This window comes from Pristiophorus japonicus, chromosome 2, assembly GCF_044704955.1.
Source record: "Pristiophorus japonicus isolate sPriJap1 chromosome 2, sPriJap1.hap1, whole genome shotgun sequence".
In the NCBI taxonomy this organism is placed as follows: domain Eukaryota; kingdom Metazoa; phylum Chordata; class Chondrichthyes; family Pristiophoridae; genus Pristiophorus; species Pristiophorus japonicus.
The window spans coordinates 49,721,181-49,738,789 of record NC_091978.1 but is presented as its reverse complement, the minus strand read 5'-3'; the positions used below and the strand labels follow the sequence as shown (position 1 = coordinate 49,738,789).

Below are 17,609 nucleotides of genomic sequence, written 5' to 3'. Positions count from 1 at the left end.
TTAGGGGTCTGCAATCTTAAAGATGGGAATGGTAGTGCTGTTTGTTCTGTTAAGCCAAGATGAGTCCTAGAATACGAGCCCTTGATTCAGGCAAGTGAGGTTGTGGAATGTGTAGCTGAGCAGCATGGTGCCGATAATGCGCAAAGCCAGGTTTTGGTTCAGCACCGAATGTACACACTGCCCTGTGGTTTGAGATTGAAAATAAAAAGAGTCTTATTTGTGAGAGCGCACAAATATTGCAGGGCGGTATGAAGGAGATGGGTAGCTAGGACCTTGCTTTAGAGGTAGTGTTGGGACATATGGCGAGAGTGAGATCAGGAGGATGGTGGCAATATTGATCCAAAGGAGAAAGGGTTATGTGCTCGGAAACGGGGCGTTGAAGATGCTGGTGCTAGCAGCATGTGCTGTGGTAGGCACAGTATAGGATGTCAGGTTGGAGCAAAAGGAGATGGAAAGAACTGTCATTTATATAATGCATTATCACATCCCTGGGATTGCTCTATGCTTCATGTGCAGTGAGTCACTGTTTGATGTTTAGTCCTTGTAGACAAACGTGTCAGCAATTTGCGCACAGTCAGCACCCGCAAACAGCAAATGAGATAAAGGACCAATGAATGTTTTTCATGCTAGATGAGAGGAATGTTGACCGCAAGTGCTTTGTTCTTTGTGCTTTATTTCAATTTGTGTGCTATGAGATTTTCTTTTTTAAGATCTCCTCCAAAAGATGCCACCTCTGACAATTAAGCACTCCCTCCGCACAGCTCTATAGTGTCAGCATAGATTCTGTGCTCGAGGCAGTTTGAAAACCTAGTCTTCTGATTTGGGAATGAGATTGCTACCAACTGAGTCAAATTGATACCAGCAGGAAAGGAGTTTGAAGAGAATTGGAAAGAGAATGAGGTGGGGTGCTCAGTGGGACATGGTTGGGAGTTAGAGCGGGAAGAGGTGTATGCCGGGGGAGACAGGAGATGGAGTGGGAGTAAGGCAGGACAGGGGCAACAGCAAATGGAGGAACTTAATATAACATAAGAACATAAGAAATAGGAACAAGAATAGGCCATACGGCCCCTCGAGCCTGCTCTGTCACTCAATAAGATCATGGCTGATCTGGCCATGGACTCACTCCACTTCCCTGCCCGCTCCCCATAACCCCTTATCCTGTTATCATTGAAGAAACTGTCCATTTCTGGCTTAAATTTATTCAATGACCCAGCTTCCACAGCTTTCTGAGGCAGCGAATTCCACAGATTTACAACCCTCAGAGAAGAAATTTCTCCTCATCTCTGTTTTAAATGGGCGGCCCCTTATTCCAAGATCATGCCCTCTAGATCTAGTCTCCCCCATCAGTGGAAACATCCTCTCTGCATCCACCTTGTCAAGCCCCTTCATAATCTTATACGTTTCAATAAGATCACCTCTCAGTCTTCTGAATTCCAGTGAGTAGAGGCCCAACCTACTCAACCTTTCCTCATAAGTCAACCCACTCTTGGGTCCTGGGTGCTGTTCACTGAACCTAGAAATAACAAACAACACATGTGGAGATTATTTTATTTCAGATATGCTAAATTTGTTTGTGAATATTCTGGGGGAGGCAGAGAAAAGAGACTACAGACTGCCCTAGTTAGAGTAGAAGGCTACTACGGCATTGATGGGAGACCAAATTTAAGAATACAGTTACTTTAGCAAATACAGGATGCCTGAGTGCAGGAGAATGGGACCAGAGCTTAGTGGAGTGAGACCAAGCTAAAATTACTTTGCTATATTGAGGTTTGATGTATTGCAAAGATTACACCATGAATGGAAGAAGAATGCAACCTTCAGGAAAGAGGTGATGTTGTTTAGCAACAAAAAGATTTTCTGGATTTTCTAAAAATAAATTCTTATTGTTTATGTATTCGACAGGTTGTAGTGCTCCTGTAAGGATCAAGTTGAGCACTTGAAATCAACATAGCTTTGGGAAAAACTGGTTCACAATGTCAACTTCATTATAAATTGACACTTCACTGTGTGATGATGGTATACTTAGCCTTTTACACGTGAGGCACTGCCTCACTCGCACTGCAAGGCAACAGTGGCCCTCTATCTTGTTTTATACTTTATGACTGTGACTATTGGTGATTTATTTTACTGTGGATTGAGGGTTTTAGCAGTTTAGTACAGTCCTGTCCATGCATACTTCCAGTAGGACACTAATCAGGTGGAACACAGACTAAAAGCAGATTAATTTTGATCTATTTTGTCTATTTCCCTTTCTCCCCACCCCACAAAAATATCTAAGGATCCTGGGCTAATTGTGCAGTCATAGAGATCAGACCTGAGACTTTCATTACTTAGAACTGTAGGGAGAGGGGGACAGGATTTTGCTGTTTTATATGCTGGTTTATACCAAATTTACTTCATGGATATAAACTTGGTATGTAAATTATAGTAAAATGCCATTAAATCAGCAGCTAAATCCATTGATAGTCAGCCCTTAATAAATGAGAGCAACATATTTTCACTAATCCAGAATGTATATTTTGGAACATAAGAAATAGGAGCAGGAGTAGGTCATATGACTCCCTGCTTCTCAACTCCACTTTCCTGCCCTATCTCAATATCCCTTCAGCAACTACACATTATTCTGTTAAAACATCCTGGTGCTATTTCTATCCAAGAGCAATATATTGGAAGGTCTAAATCTGTAATTAAAAGATCGAATATCAGTCTGGTTAACCTTTGCCCCAGTGTAGAAATGCAGTTTTTTGCAAGGAGGTATTGCCTAAGTCACGACAGCTTCTACTCCTGTTAATTCAAAGTGCATTTTTATTCAAAAAATTGAATTATTCATTTGAATTAAACAATTTTAAAATAGCACAGGGGAGTTTTGCACAATTTCAATTCAAATTAGCATAATTCAAATTAAGCAACTTTGAAATTGTAGACTGCAACAATATTACTAGACGGCGTCTCACTCATAAGCAGCTGTTATCTTGCCACAGTTAAGAAATATTATTTCAACCACCTCCTTGTAGGGAGAATTTCACGACAGAATCGTGGAGTTCCATTGTTGGCAATTTATGGCAGTAAAATTTTAATTCTCTGAAAATGTAAAGACCAGCTGAATTGAAGCAATCAATGTTGATTATAAATTGCCTGGCTTTTATCTGCATAATTTTGAATGTTCTATTGCTTGTTTATAACTAGTTTTCATGCTGCTTACAGGTGAACAATAGAGAATGGGAACTGCATTGAATAACCAAGTATTTTTGACATCTGGTAATATGATGCTCAGTAATACGTGTTATTTTATATCCGATTGAAAAGCAGATCAATATTGAGCAATAAGATATTTTGCAAAACATACTTGCTCTTGTATTAATTATCTCTGCATTTACTTTGCATGGCAGTGTAAAATGTAATTTTCTATTTTCTAATTCTGTTTCTCAGGCTGCAACCTGAAAATATTCAACAACCAGGAGTTTGCAGCACTTCTGGCTCAGTCTGTAAACCAAGGCTTTGAAGCTGTTTACCAGTTAACCAGAATGTGCACAATTAGGATGAGCTTTGTGAAAGGCTGGGGTGCTGAATACAGGTGAGGAATTAATGGTAATTCTGTAGATTTTGTTTTCTGCCTTCCCAGTGTGACACAAAATCTGCACTGTTGCTGAACAGTAATCTCAAGTGTTGCATCTAACTTGACGATCTGAATAAGTAGCCAAATTCTACTCATTGTGGTAAAATTGACAAGGAGTCTTCAAGATATTGTACAAGTGATGATTTTCACAAATGTGACTTCACAATCCTTGACCAGCATAAACTACGTACTTCATCATTTATAGTTACCTAGGTGCTGTAGAACCATGTTTGTTTTAACTTTGGACTGCATTAATTGGTTTTCCTATTTCCACAGTACAATGCAGAGTCCTGAGCACATAATTGTTTGTTCTGTGAAAATAGAAACTATGACTGTTGTCTTAAGAACTAGGAGCAGGAGTAAGCCATATGGCCCCTTGGGTCTGCTCCGCCATTCAATAAGATCATGGCTGAACTTCTACATCAACTTCACTTTCCCACCCTATCCCCATATCTCTTGATTCCCTCTGCCCCAAATGTCTTTCCATAATGCCTTTCCATCTCTGTCTTTTATACTCGTCGACTGAGCAGCCACAGCCCTCGGTGGTAGAAATTTCCAAAGATTCATAACCCTCTGTGTGAAGAAATTTCTCATCATCTCTGTCCTAAATGGCTGACCCCTTATCCTGAGACTATGACTCCTAGTTCTAGACTCTTCAGCCAGGGAAAACAGCATTTACCCTGTCCAAACCCCTCATGATTTTGAACACCTCTATCAAATCTCCTCTTAATCTTCTCTGATCCAAGGAGAACAACCCCAGTATCTCCAGTCTATCAACACAAATGATGTCTCTCATTTCTGGAATCATTCTCGTAAATCTTTTCTGCACTGTCTCTAAGGCCGCCTTAAAGTGTGATGTCCAGAATTGGACATGATGCCCCAGTTGGGGCCGAACCAGTGTGTTATACAGGTTCATCATAATTTTCACACTTTTGTACTCTACCTCTATTTATGAAGCCCAAGATCCCGTAAGCCTTTTTACCTCCTTTCTCAACATGCCCTGACACCTTCAATGATTTATGCCTGCATACCCCCAGGTATCTCTGTCCGTGCATCTCCTTTAGGATTGTACCATTTAGTTTACACGTTCCCTCTTCATTCGTTATACCAAAATGCATCACTTCACACTTTTCTGCGCTAAACTTCATCCCCCACGTGTCTGCTAATTTCACCAGCCTGTCTGTCTTCCTGAAGTCTTATCACTCTCTCCCTCACTGTTCACTATACTTCCAAGTTTTGTGGCATCAGCAAATTTTGAAATTGTGCCCTGTATACCCACGTCCAAGTCATTAATATATATCAAGAAAAGCAGTGGTCCTAGAACTGACCCCTGGGGAACACCACTGTATACCTTCCTCCAGTCCGAAAATCAACCGTTCACCACTATTCTCTGCTTCCTGTCACTTAGTCAATTTCTTATCCAGGCTGCCACTGTCTCTTTCATTCCATGGGCTTCAATTTTGCTGGCAAGCCTATTATGTGGCACTTTGTCAAATGCCTTTTGGAAATCCATGTACACTACATAAACTGCATTGCCCTCGTCAACCCTCTCTGTTACCGCATCAAAAAAACGCAAATCAATTTGGTCAAACATGATTTGCCTTAAACAAATCCGTGCTGGCTTTCCTTAATTAATTCACCCTTATCCAAGTGATGTCATTTTGTTCCTGATTACTGAGTAAAAGTGGAGGGCAGAGAAACCCAAGGCAAAAATCAAAAAGGGCCACATTACAGCAAAATTCTAAAGGGGCAAATTGTGTAAAAAAGACAAGCCTGAAGACTCTGTGCCTCAATGCGAGGAGTATTCGTAATAAGGTGGACGAATTAACTGCGCAGGCAGCTATTAACGAATATGATATAATTGGGATACGGAGACATGGCTCCAAGGTGACCAAGGCTGGGAACTCAACATCCAGGGGTATTCAACATTCAGGAAGGATAGACAGAAAGGAAAAGAAGGTGGGGTAGCGTTGCTGGTTAAGGAAGAAATTAATGCAATAGTAAGGAAGGACATTAGCTTGGATGATGTGGAATCTGTATGGCTAGAGCTGCGGAGTACCTAAAGGCAGAACACGCTCGTGGGAGTTGTGTACAGACCACCAAACAGTAGTAGTGAGGTTAGGAACAGCATCAAACAAGAAATTAGGGATGCGTACAATAAAGGTACAGCAGTTATGGGTGACTTTAATCTACATATAGATTGGGCTAACCAAACTGGTAGCAATACAGTGGAGGAGGATTTCCTGGAGTGTATTAGGGATGGTTTTCTACAACAATATGTTGAGGAACCAATTAGAAGGCTGGCCATCCTAGACTGGGTGATGAGTAATGAGAAAGGACTAATTAGCAATCTTGTTGAGCGAGGCCCCTTGGGGAAGAGTGACCATAATATGGTAGAATTCTTTATTAAGATGGAGAGTGACACAGTTAATTCAGAGACGAGAGTCCTGAACTTAAGTAAAGGTAACTTCGATGGTATGAGATGTGAATTGGCTAGAATAAACGGGCGAATGATACTTAAAGGGTTGAGGGTGGATAGGCAATGGCAAACATTTAAAGATCACATGGATGAACTTCAACAATTGTACATCCCTGTCTGGAGTAAAAATAAAACGGGGAAGGTGCTTCAACCGTGGCTAACGAGGGAAATTAAGGATAGTGTTAAATCCAAGGAAGAGACATATAAATTGGCCAGAAAAAACAGCAAACCTGAGGACTGGGAGAAATTTAGAATTCAGCAGAGGAGGACAAAGGGTTTAATTAGGAGGGGGGAAATAGAGTATGAGGAGAAGCTTGCCGGGAACATAAAAACTGACTGCAAAAGCCTCTTATAGATATGTTAAGAGAAAAAGATTAGTGAAGACAAATGTAGGTCCCTTGCAGTCAGAATCTGGTGACTTTATAATGGGGAACAAAGAAATGGTAGACCAATTGAACAAATACTTTGGTTCTGTCTTCACGAAGGAAGACACAAATAACCTTCTGGAAATACTAGGGGACCGAGGGTCTAGTGAGGAGGAGGAAATGAAGGAAATCCATATTAGTCACAAAATTGTGTTGGGGAAATTGATGGGATTGAAGGCCAATAAATCCCCAGGGCCTGTTAGTCTGCATCCCAGAGTACTTAAGGAAATGGCCCTAGAAATAGTGGATACATTGGTGATCATTTTCCAATAGTCTATTGACTCTGGATCAGTTCCTATGGACTGGAGGGTAGCTAATGTTGCACCATTTTTTAAGAAAGGAGGGAGAGGGAAAACGGGGAATTATAGAGCGGTTAGCCTGACATCAGTAGTGGGGAAAATGTTGGAATCAATTATTAAAGATGAAATAGCAACACATTTGGAAAGCAGTGACAGGATCGGTCCAAGTCAGCATGGATTTATGAAAGGGAAATCATGCATGACAAATCTTCTAGAATTTTTTGAGGATGTAACTAGTAGAGTGGACAAGGAAGAACCAGTGGATGTGGTGTATTTGGACTTTCAAAAGGCTTTGACGAGGTCCCACTCGAGATTGGCGTGTAAAATTAAAGCACATGGTATTGGGGCTAATACATTGACGTGGATAGAGAACTGGTTGGCAGACAGGAAGCAGAGAGTTGGGATAAACGGGTCCTTTTCAGAATGGCAGGCAGTGACTAGTGGGGTGCCGCAGGGCTCAGTGCTGGGACCCCAGCTATTTACAATATACATCAATAATTTAGATGAAGGAATTGAGTGTAATACCTCCCAAGTTTGCAGATGACACTAAGTTGGGTGGCGGTGAGAGCTGTGAGGAGGATGCTAAGAGGCTGCAGGATTACTTGGACAGGTGAGTGGGTAAATGCATGGCAGATGCAGTATAATGTGGATAAATGTGAGGTTATCCACTTTGGTGGCAAAAACATGAAGGCAGAATATTATCTGAATGGCGGCAGATTAGGAAAAGGGGCAGTGCAACGAGACCTGGGTGTCATGGTCATTGAAAGTTGGCATGCAGGTGTAGCAGGCGGTGAAGAAGGCAAATGGCATGTTGGCCTTCATAGCTAGGGCTTTTGAGTATAGGAGCAGGGAGGTCTTACTGCAGTTGTACAGGGCCTTGGTGTGAGGCCTCATCTGGAATATTGTGTTCAGTTTTGGTCTCCTAATCTGAGGAAGGACGTTCTTGCTATTGAGTGAGTGCAGTGAAGGTTCACCAGACTGATTCCCAGGATGGCAGGGCTGACATATGAGGAGAGACTGGGCCTGTATTCACTGGAGTTTAGAGGGATGAGAGGGGATCTCATAGAAACATATAAAATTCTGACTGGACTGGACAGGCTAGATGCAGGAATAATTTTCCCGATGTTGGGGAAGTCCAGAACTAAGGGACATCGTCTAAGGATAAGGGGTAAGCCATTTAGGACTGAGATGAGGAGAAACTTCTTCACTAAGAGTTGTTAACCTGTGGAATTCTCTACCACAGAAAGTTGTTGATGCCAGTTCGTTGGATATATTCAAGAGTGAGTTAGATATGGCCCTTACGTTAAAGAGATCAAGGGGTATGGAGAGAAAGCAGGAAAGGGGTACTGAGGAAATGATCAGCCATGATCTTATTGAATGGTGGTGCAGGCTCGAAGGGCCGAATGGCCTACTCCTGCACCTATTTTCTATGTTTCTATGACTTATTTTCTCTTGTACTCCAACACCCTTGCAATAAAGGCTAACACATCATTTGCCTTCCTAATTGCTTGCTTTACCTGCACGTTAATATTCGTGTACAAGTACCCCCAAATCCCTCTGCATACCAACATTTACTGGTGTCTCAACTTTTTAAAAATACTCTACTTTTCTATTCTTCCTACCAAAGTGGATAATTTTACACTTCCTCACATTATACTCCATTTGCCATCTCGCCCAATCACTTAACCGGTCTATATCCCTTTACAGTCACTTTGCATTCTCCTCAAAGCTTACTTTCCCTCCTAGCTTTGTATTATCAGCAAACTTAGACACATTACACTCCATTCCCTTATCAAAGTCATTGATATAGTGTAAATAGCTGAGGGCCATGCGCTGATCCTTGCGGCACTGCACAAGTTACACCCTGCAATCCCGAAAATGACCCATTTATTCCTAATCTGTTTTCTGTCAGTTAACCAAGCCTCAATCCATGCTAATATATTGGCCCCAATCCTACAAGCCCTAATCTTGTGTAACAACCTCTTGTGTGGCACTGTATCGAATGCCTTCTGAAAATCCAAATGTACTACATCCACTGATTCCCCTTTATCTATCCTGCTAGTTACACCCTTAAAAAAAAAAACCACAAATAAATTTGTCAAACACGATTTCCTATTCATAAAACATGTAAACTGAATCAGCTGTTTGTTCACACTAGTCTGGTGGTATGAAATTGACTGAGCCTAGCGAGAAGCAGAGGGATTTTAAACTGAATAGATTTGGAATTGCAACGGCCTTTATGTTGATTATATATCAAATTGCCCTTGTTGCTTTGTTTTGTATTGCTATAATGTAGTGTTAAAAGTTAGTGAAAGTAAAGCTCTGAGCAGCAGTATGATCTGCTCAATGTAGAAAATACATAACAAGGAGCTCGGGAGTATAAATGATCAAAGTTTAAAAACAGTTTGTGGTCAAAACATTCCAAAGTTATTGCACAGGTAGGTGGCATTGTGACCATAACGTTGTGTCATAAAGTTGTGACGGGGCCATCCAAAGCAAAAATAAGAAACTCACTGTTGGAACCACAAGAAAGTTCTTCAAAAACTGCCATGGTTCTGGTCCTAGAACTGTTGGGAAATTAATGTAAATGTCACTTGAACAAGCAGAATGTAGCCTGTAAGAAAATCACTAGCTAGTGCATAGGTGCAAAAACTAATCGAAAAGGCTAATGGAATGTTGGTCTTTATCTCATAGACATAGACATAGACATAGAAAATAGGTGCAGGAGCAGGCCATTCAGCCCTTCTAGCCTGCACCGCCATTCAATGAGTTCATGGCTGAACATGAAACTTCAGTACCCCCTTCCTGCTTTCTCGCCATAACCCTTGATCCCCCGAGTAGTAAGGACTTCATCTAACTCCCTTTTGAATATATTTAGTGAATTGGCCTCAACTACTTTCTGTGGTAGAGAATTCCACAGGTTCACCACTCTCTGGGTGAAGAAGTTTCTCCTCATCTCGGTCCTAAATGGCTTACCCCTTATCCTCAGACTGTGACCCCTGGTTATGGACTTCCCCAACATTGGGAACATTCTTTCTGCATCTAACCTGTCTAAACCTGTCTCAAAAGGCTTGGAATTATAAGTGGAGGAAGTTACGCTTTAGTTGTAGAGCACTTTGTTCAGACCTCATCTAGAGTATTGTGTTCAGTTCTGGGCAACGCATCCCAGGAAGACTCTTATTAACCTTGGAGCAAGTACAGCGCAGACTTACCAAAATGATACCCAGGCTTATGAGGACAGGTTGCATAAACTTGGTTTGAATACCCTTCCATCTAGAAGGTTAAGGGTTGATCTAATTGAAATGATAAAAGGATTTGATGGAGTAGATACGTACAAGATGTTTCCTCTGGTGGGGGAATCCAGAACAAAGGGGCACAATCTTAAAATGAAAAGTAGGTGATTCAGGAGAGAAATCAGGAAGCACTTTTCCTCAAGGTAGTGGAAATTGCAATTTCCTTGCCCCCAAAAGGCTATGGATGCTGGGTCAGTTGACATTTTCAAGACTGAAAGCAAGAACTTGTATTAGGTAAGGGTATTGAGGGATATGGATCTGCAGTGGGTAAATGGAGTTGAGGTACAAATGGGCCATGATCTAATTGAATAGCAAAATGGCTGAATGACCTACTTCAGTTCCTATGATAATCTTGCGAGCATAGTAGAGGAAACAAAGCGGTGGCCTACCGAATCTTGATCCCATTACTCAGCAATCTACTTGTGAAACAGCATAAACTGACTGACTGCTCAGTCCATGGAGTTGGAAGGTAGTCAGTTCATAATTTACTTCCTACGCCTCAACTGCAGCAAAGCTCACGTACCATTACTCCCTCCCCAGAAGATATAAAAATAGCATACGTGAACAACCCCCAACCACCCAGCAACTCCTTTGCAAAACTGTGAAAATTGGCCGATTCCCATTCAATACCCTGCTGAGCCCAAATTCGCTCTCTGGTGCCTGTGCACCTCCCTCACTGGAGGCAATCTTTGCACCCAGTGCCAACTCTCAACTGCGACAAACCCTCTCTTTTCCCTGCCACCAATGGAACAGTACCACCCGCTGATGCAATAATTATTCCACCCTCAACTGAGGCTAAATCACTCACCAGACCCCTCACCAACCCTCCCACAGTTTGGAAAAAAGCTGAACTGGCCACCCCAGTCCCTTCTTTTCCCCTCCCCCACCTCCATCTGGTCTCTGCAATGCTGGATAGATGATGGTAACCCCCTTTGTAATTAGTGGTTCAGGGTGGTGAGGCAAGTAAGTACATTTTTTTTTTTAAAAACAATGGTCAAAACTTTGTCAAGCCGCTGCATATTCTGAGACAATTTCTGTCACATTCCCGTTCTCTGCCTTCCCCTCTCCTGGTACTTTTTCATGAGCCTTTGCACCAAATTGTGTTCTCAACCACCAATGAGAATTATAATGTGAGATTCTAGGAAGACCATAACATAAGGATCAGGAGTAGGTCATTCGGGCCCTCGAGCCTGCTTCGCCATTCAATAAGATCATGGCTGATCTTCTACCTCCACTCCAGTTTCCTGCACTATCCCCATATCCCTTGATTTCCTTAATATCAAAAAATCTATCTATCTTTGTCTTGCATATACTCAAAGGCTGAGCCTCCAGAGGCCTCTGGGGTAGAGAATTTCAAAGGTTCATTACCCTCTGAGTGACGAAGTTTCTCTTCATCTCAGTCCGAAATGGCCGACCCCTCTGAGACTGTGGTCCCTGGTTCTTGACTCACCAGCCAGGGGAAACCACCTCCCTGCATCTACCTTGTCAAGCCCTGTAAAAATTGTGTATGTATCAGTGATATCACCCCTCATTATTCTGAACTCCAGAGAATATAGGCCTAGTCTACTCCATCTCTTCGCCTCCCAATCCCAGGAATCAGTCTGTTGAACCTACGTTGCACTCCCTCAATGGAAAGATTATCCTTCCTTGGGTAAGGAGACCAAAACTGTACACAAGATGGGGTGCCAGGCAAGATGCATGAGATGCATTGCACCCATCTGCTGCTATCTGCATTCTTGCCTCAAGACAGAGGTGACTAGTCATTGCTTTGTAAGATTGTTGCATGGGGTAGGGTAGAATCCAATTCAAAGGTAGGTTGTGGCAGCAGCCACGTGCGCAGATGAGTATGAAGTGGTTATGCTGGATCGTTCTTTAGACTCTCTTTAGTCACAGCATGTCATGTTTTATGTGGTACTGCATGAAAGAAGTCATACCAGGGTGGTGTTCACCAGTGTTCCCTTTAAGCTACACAGTCGTGTAGTGCTCTGAAGTTCCCGCGCAGCAGGTTCGCCGGCTTTTAAATGGCAAAAAACATGCAAGCAAGATATTTTGCGAACCAAGGAGACCAAAACTGTACACACTACTCCAGGTGTGGTCTCATTAACAGTTGCAGCAAGACTTCCCTACTTTTATACTCCATCCCACTTGAAATAAAGGCCAACATTCCATTTACATTCCTAATACTTGGTGTACCTGAATGCTAACTTTTTGTGTTTCATATACAAGGACCCTCATATCCGTCTGTACCGCAGCATTTTGTAGTCTCTCTCCCTTTAAATAATTTTGCATTTTTATTTCTCCTACTAAAGTGGATAACCTCACATTGTCCCACATTATACTCCATCTGCCAAATTTTTGCCCACTCACTTAACCTATCTGTATCCCGTTGCAGATTATTTGTGTACTCTTCACAGCTTGCTTTTCCACCTATCTTTGTATTATCAGCAAATTTGGCTACATTAGACTCAGTCCCTTCATCTAAGTCATTAATATAGATTGTAAATAGTTGAGGCCCCAGCAGTGATCCCTGAAGCACCTCTATCCATGCTAATATATTACCCCCAACCCCATGAGCTCTTGTCTTGTATGAGGTACCTTATCGAATGCCTTCTGGAAATCCAAATACATTACATCTACTGGTTCCCCTTTATCCACGCTGCTTGTTACATCCTCAAAGAATTGTAGCAAATTTGTTAAACATGATTTCCCTTTCATACAATCAAGCACAGTCAGCATGGTTTCATTATGGTTTTCTAAATGTCCTGCTACTACTTCGTTAAAAATGGACTCCAGCATTTTACAATGACCAATGTTAGACTACCTGGTCTATAGTTTCCTGCTTTCTGTCTCTCTCCTTTCTTGAATAGGGGCAATACATTTGTGGTTTTCCAATCCGCTGGGACCTCTCCAGACTCCATGAACACATTACCTCTCAAGGGGGATGAACACCAGTTCTTAACCTTTAAGACATACTTGCAATGAGGCTAGTAGTTTTAATGAGGCAGTATTAAAGCAAGGAAGAACGTGCATTTATAATGAAACTGTATGTCTGAGCACTTTACCACCAATGGATTACTTTTGAAGTGTAGTCACTATTATATAAGTGAATGTAGCAACCAAATTTGTAAGCAGCACGGTCCCAGAAAAATCAAATGAAAAAACTACGAGATAATCTGTTTTGGTGGTGCTGGTAGAGGGAGGAATGTTGGCAAGTGCACTGGAAAACTCAGATCTCTTCCTTGATAGTGCTTGGGAATCTTTTATGCCTATCTGAGCAAGTAGACGTGTCTTGGATTTAATATTTTATACAATGCAGCGCTTCCTCAATATTGCATTGAAGTATGAGCCGAGATAAAGTTCATAAGGCTTGTACCCACAAGCTTCTGACTCGGATGATAATACTGCCAATTGAGACAAGTGTTGCGCTTTCTGTTTGAGGTAAAAGTGTAAAAGCTACAATTTGCATTCTGGGGAAAAAAAGTTTCTTTTTGACATTGTCTCTTTCCTCCTATTGAAAACCTACTCTTCACACAATGATTAATTTTTTTTTAACTATTGTATTTTAGACAAACTCCAAAAATTTGGTATTGCACCTGCATTATTTTGCATTAATTGCTTCAACTTTTCTTTCTGTCTTTATAGACGGCAGACTGTGACGAGCACTCCTTGTTGGATTGAACTCCACCTGAATGGACCTTTGCAATGGCTTGACAAAGTTTTGACCCAAATGGGCTCCCCCTCTGTCCGTTGTTCAAGCATGTCCTAAATATCTACACACCTATTTCAGTATCAAGGCTGGATTAAACATAAGATGGGAGTCCAATCAACAGACTTGAACAGCTTTTCTGTTGTAGTACTTGTGTGTTATCCCAGAGACTGTTTGCTAATACAAAACAAAATCAAAAAGAATGGCACTTGATCTCATCAACTTAAGCACCTTGTTGAGTTTTATTATCCCACACCCAGATTATGACATAAATGTATTAGTATTAGTGTATTAAACACATGAATATAGCTTATGACTGAGGGTGAAGGGAAAGCTGTGTAAAAAGACATTGTATTATGTGTTAATGCACATCATGTATCAAGAGTGCCTGAGGTCCATCAATAACATGTACAGTAATTCAGCTATGTTGATCTACACACATTTGCTATATGTTTTGGAATGTTATTCTTCATTGTGAAATTAAACTTCTATCCTTGCCTCCCACCCCCACAGGAATAAAATCTGACGGATAATTTTAATTGACACAAATTGCAGATAAAAAGCAGATGGAATCTTCTGATTAATGATGAATTTAAAATGAGAAACCGAAAAGCAGTTGGAAGTGGGAAACATAGCATGCATTTAATTTTCCTCCAGATATTTGATCAGAATTACCACAAATTCACCTTTGGCAGCAAAATATCACTGGCAGTTAGATAAAGAGTTTTTTGTTTTAGAAAGATTACTGCGCAGTGGTGTTACTGCTGGAGAAATGCTGGCTTGTGGCAGTGCAACATTGGACTAATTTGGACTCGCCCACTGAAAGATAGACTAGTGGAGCACTACTGAAACTGGCATTTCCCAGGATGCATCTACAAAGGGAAATGAGCAGGAATGTGGTCAGATCTGACATGGCGTTCATTATTAGTTTTGGTGAAGTGCAGAGTTAGTGCAAGTTTCTCAATGTAGCTCATCTGAAACTGGAAAACGAAGTGAACTTTGGTGAATTGAAAATTTGGGACTCCTGCAGTATATTACCAAACTGTTGAAAAGTTGGACCTTGGATTAAACAGCATACTGCAGTTTTATTTAACTTTTGTTACCTGTTCAACCTAATCTTGAATTTCAAAGTGGTGTATAAATGAGAATCTTCTGCGCTATTTAGCTTCTTGAGTTACTATTTCAATTAATTTGTTTCAGAATACATATAGAACTGTTATGGTACTGATGAGTGCTGTTCACACTATTCCCGACATTGAACAGAGGCTGTAGCTGTTGTCTGTTACAGTAATTTGACATTTTACTGTAATTGCCAGAGAAATTCACTGAATTACCTCGTGATTTTTATACGTGGCAGTGTCATTATTTGGGGCAATTAAAATTCTTTGGACAAAGGGAGGGTCACATTTGGCAAGGTTTCCAAGAATCTTTAAATTAACAGTTGTAATATTTTATTAAATCAGTAAACCCCTTGCATGCAACTGAGACACTTTCCATAACTAAGCTAGCCTGTGGCGGCTAATTGTGAATTTTGATGTTGCCCTAAAGATGTGTTCATTTCCCAGCACTGGAAATTTGTAAAACTGGATGATAACAGATCCAGCAAAAGGATCATTTCAACAAGTTGTTGAGCAATTTGTTTCTGGAGTTAATAGTATTGGTGACTGGGGCTTTATGTCTGAAAGTTGCAATGCTCCATGTGTTGTGTGTACTTTTAAAACTTTATCAGTGAAGTATATTACTCACAAAATGGCATTGGAAACCTTGGGTATTTATTTATAGATGATACTAATCACTGCTCTTCACTATAAGTTGCTACCTCTGGTTCAGATTCATCAGTACAAGCCAGCAGGGTTGTGCCATTTTAGTTGAAGTCTAATTTAGGATCATTACAGGAAAGGGGGAACAAACTTGTATGCATCATATTTTCAAACCCTTTTTAGGTGAGTTGTGAGGTTGAAGGGTACAATTGAGGGAATTACAACTTCAATGTTTTTAGTCATTATTATATTTAATCATTATGCCAATGCAGTATCATGTTAAAGGTAATGAATGTTGGCTGCATACTGTACTCTGAGCTAAATTGCGTCTCACATATTAAGTTCGACTTCTAGTACTTGCAGAACATCTGATTAGGCAAAATATTCCTGTGTGTTTGGTCTAATGAAAGCTAAAAATTGACCTAATAAACATTATACTGCTTTTAATTTCTTTTCCTTCCTCCCCATAGCTGTTAAATATTCTGAATTTAATATAATTTTACATATGAATCAAGTGTCTTAATCATTTTAAAATTGCAACGTATTGAAGCAGTGTTCTGACTTCAATTTTGCATTGCATTTGAGATATACCTGCAAAAAGACAGTTCTCTGCATTTGCTGCTACAAAATTAGCCTTGCAAGTTCAGTACAATACCAGGATAATAGCTGTACATGTTGTTCATGTTCCTCAAACACTACAAACTTATGCACCCCAAAAAGCTTAGAGAATACATATTTTAATGTGTTCGGATTGTTTGGGAAAGTGGCTGCAGGTGGGTTTTTTTTTGAGGGGCTGTGTAACTTGTAAAATAGAACACAAAAATGTACAACTTACTAATGATTCTGTGACCTAGCTGTCTGTCATATTTCCCCTTTTTGTGGCAGTAGCAGGATTGCTTTTTAAATTTATTTTACATTGTTAATTCCTCTACATTACACTAGTGCTGTACTTTGTAAGTGCAGCTAGTGATAGCTTATTTTTTTGAGAATGAAGATGGCCAGTGTTAATGCTTCAAAATGGTGGAGGCTGTGGCTGCTTGTAGGCCATAGGGGAAAGTTCTATTTGCCATAGAGACTTGGGAATGAAAGGAAGCGGCACTAAATAATAGAAAATGGGCCAGACTTTTTAAAGAAAAACTAGCAGAGCATTTACCATTCTATTTGTGAGCTTGTTTTACCAGTAGAATTCTGTATTGGTAGAACTTGTGAATTTGAGAGGAAAAAAAGCTTCAGGCTTGTTGCATATGCAGACTAAGTGAATACACTAATAAAGTTTTAATTCTGATGTTCTTGATGTTTTTTCTTGTGTTGAGTGTGAGGGTGTATTATGCTGTGAGCTTTAATGGAATGATAACTGGAGCAAAAGTGCTGAATCCCTCGCCTGAACACTGCACAGAATGTCATTGCAACTGTTTTATCTCAGCTCCCAGAAATGAATAGAATTTCATTTCTTCTTTGATAACTGTTTTTGCTTTTGAGGTGTATATATAGCTCTCTTTTTCTCCCGAGTTCAAGATATTGCTGCTGTGGGGCTTTCTAAATGCCGGATGATGGGAAATGACTTGTGCAGTAGGAGTGAATTTTAAAAAGATGGGAGGGAATGTGGTACGGAAAGAAACAACATCTCAACAATGTGTTGTACTTTTTTCACACTTTGGTTAGTATAAGGTATAGCTCTATGGAAATTTGGATAAATCACTCTGCTCATAATTTTAATCTTCAATATCTCCAGACATTTTGTGAGGTTGGTAGGTTCACTATGCCTAGTAATGAAATTAACATTTTAAAACTCCACCCTTGCATTCAGAATGCTTAAGGCCGATCTTTGTGGTTTTAGGTTTGGATCCCACAGTTGTCCCAGTAGCCAGGTGTAATGAGTCCTGGCAGTGGTCAATCAGGCTGCTGTCTGGTGAAATAATTCATACCTGTGGAAGTAACCACGTTCTGTGAGATCATTATACCATTATGCAGGATCAACCAAGAGTGTTTATCACCAAGACATTATTGGTTCTGTATGATCTAAGCTGAAAG

The 17,609-nt window shown here is 40.6% G+C and overlaps 1 protein-coding gene across 3 annotated transcripts in view; it reads left to right on the top strand.

The window, feature by feature from the left end:
* Window positions 1-16,865, top strand: part of smad2 (SMAD family member 2) — a 154,896-nt gene extending 138,031 nt beyond the window's left edge. For all 3 annotated transcript variants that reach the window (XM_070867077.1, XM_070867070.1, XM_070867065.1), the window contains 2 exons: window positions 3,430-3,574; window positions 13,755-16,865. In XM_070867077.1, coding sequence (XP_070723178.1) covers window positions 3,430-3,574; window positions 13,755-13,878 — 269 coding nt within the window. In that variant the 3' untranslated portion in view covers window positions 13,879-16,865. The remainder of the gene's footprint in view (window positions 1-3,429; window positions 3,575-13,754) is intronic.
* Window positions 16,866-17,609: the final 744 nt, after the last annotated feature.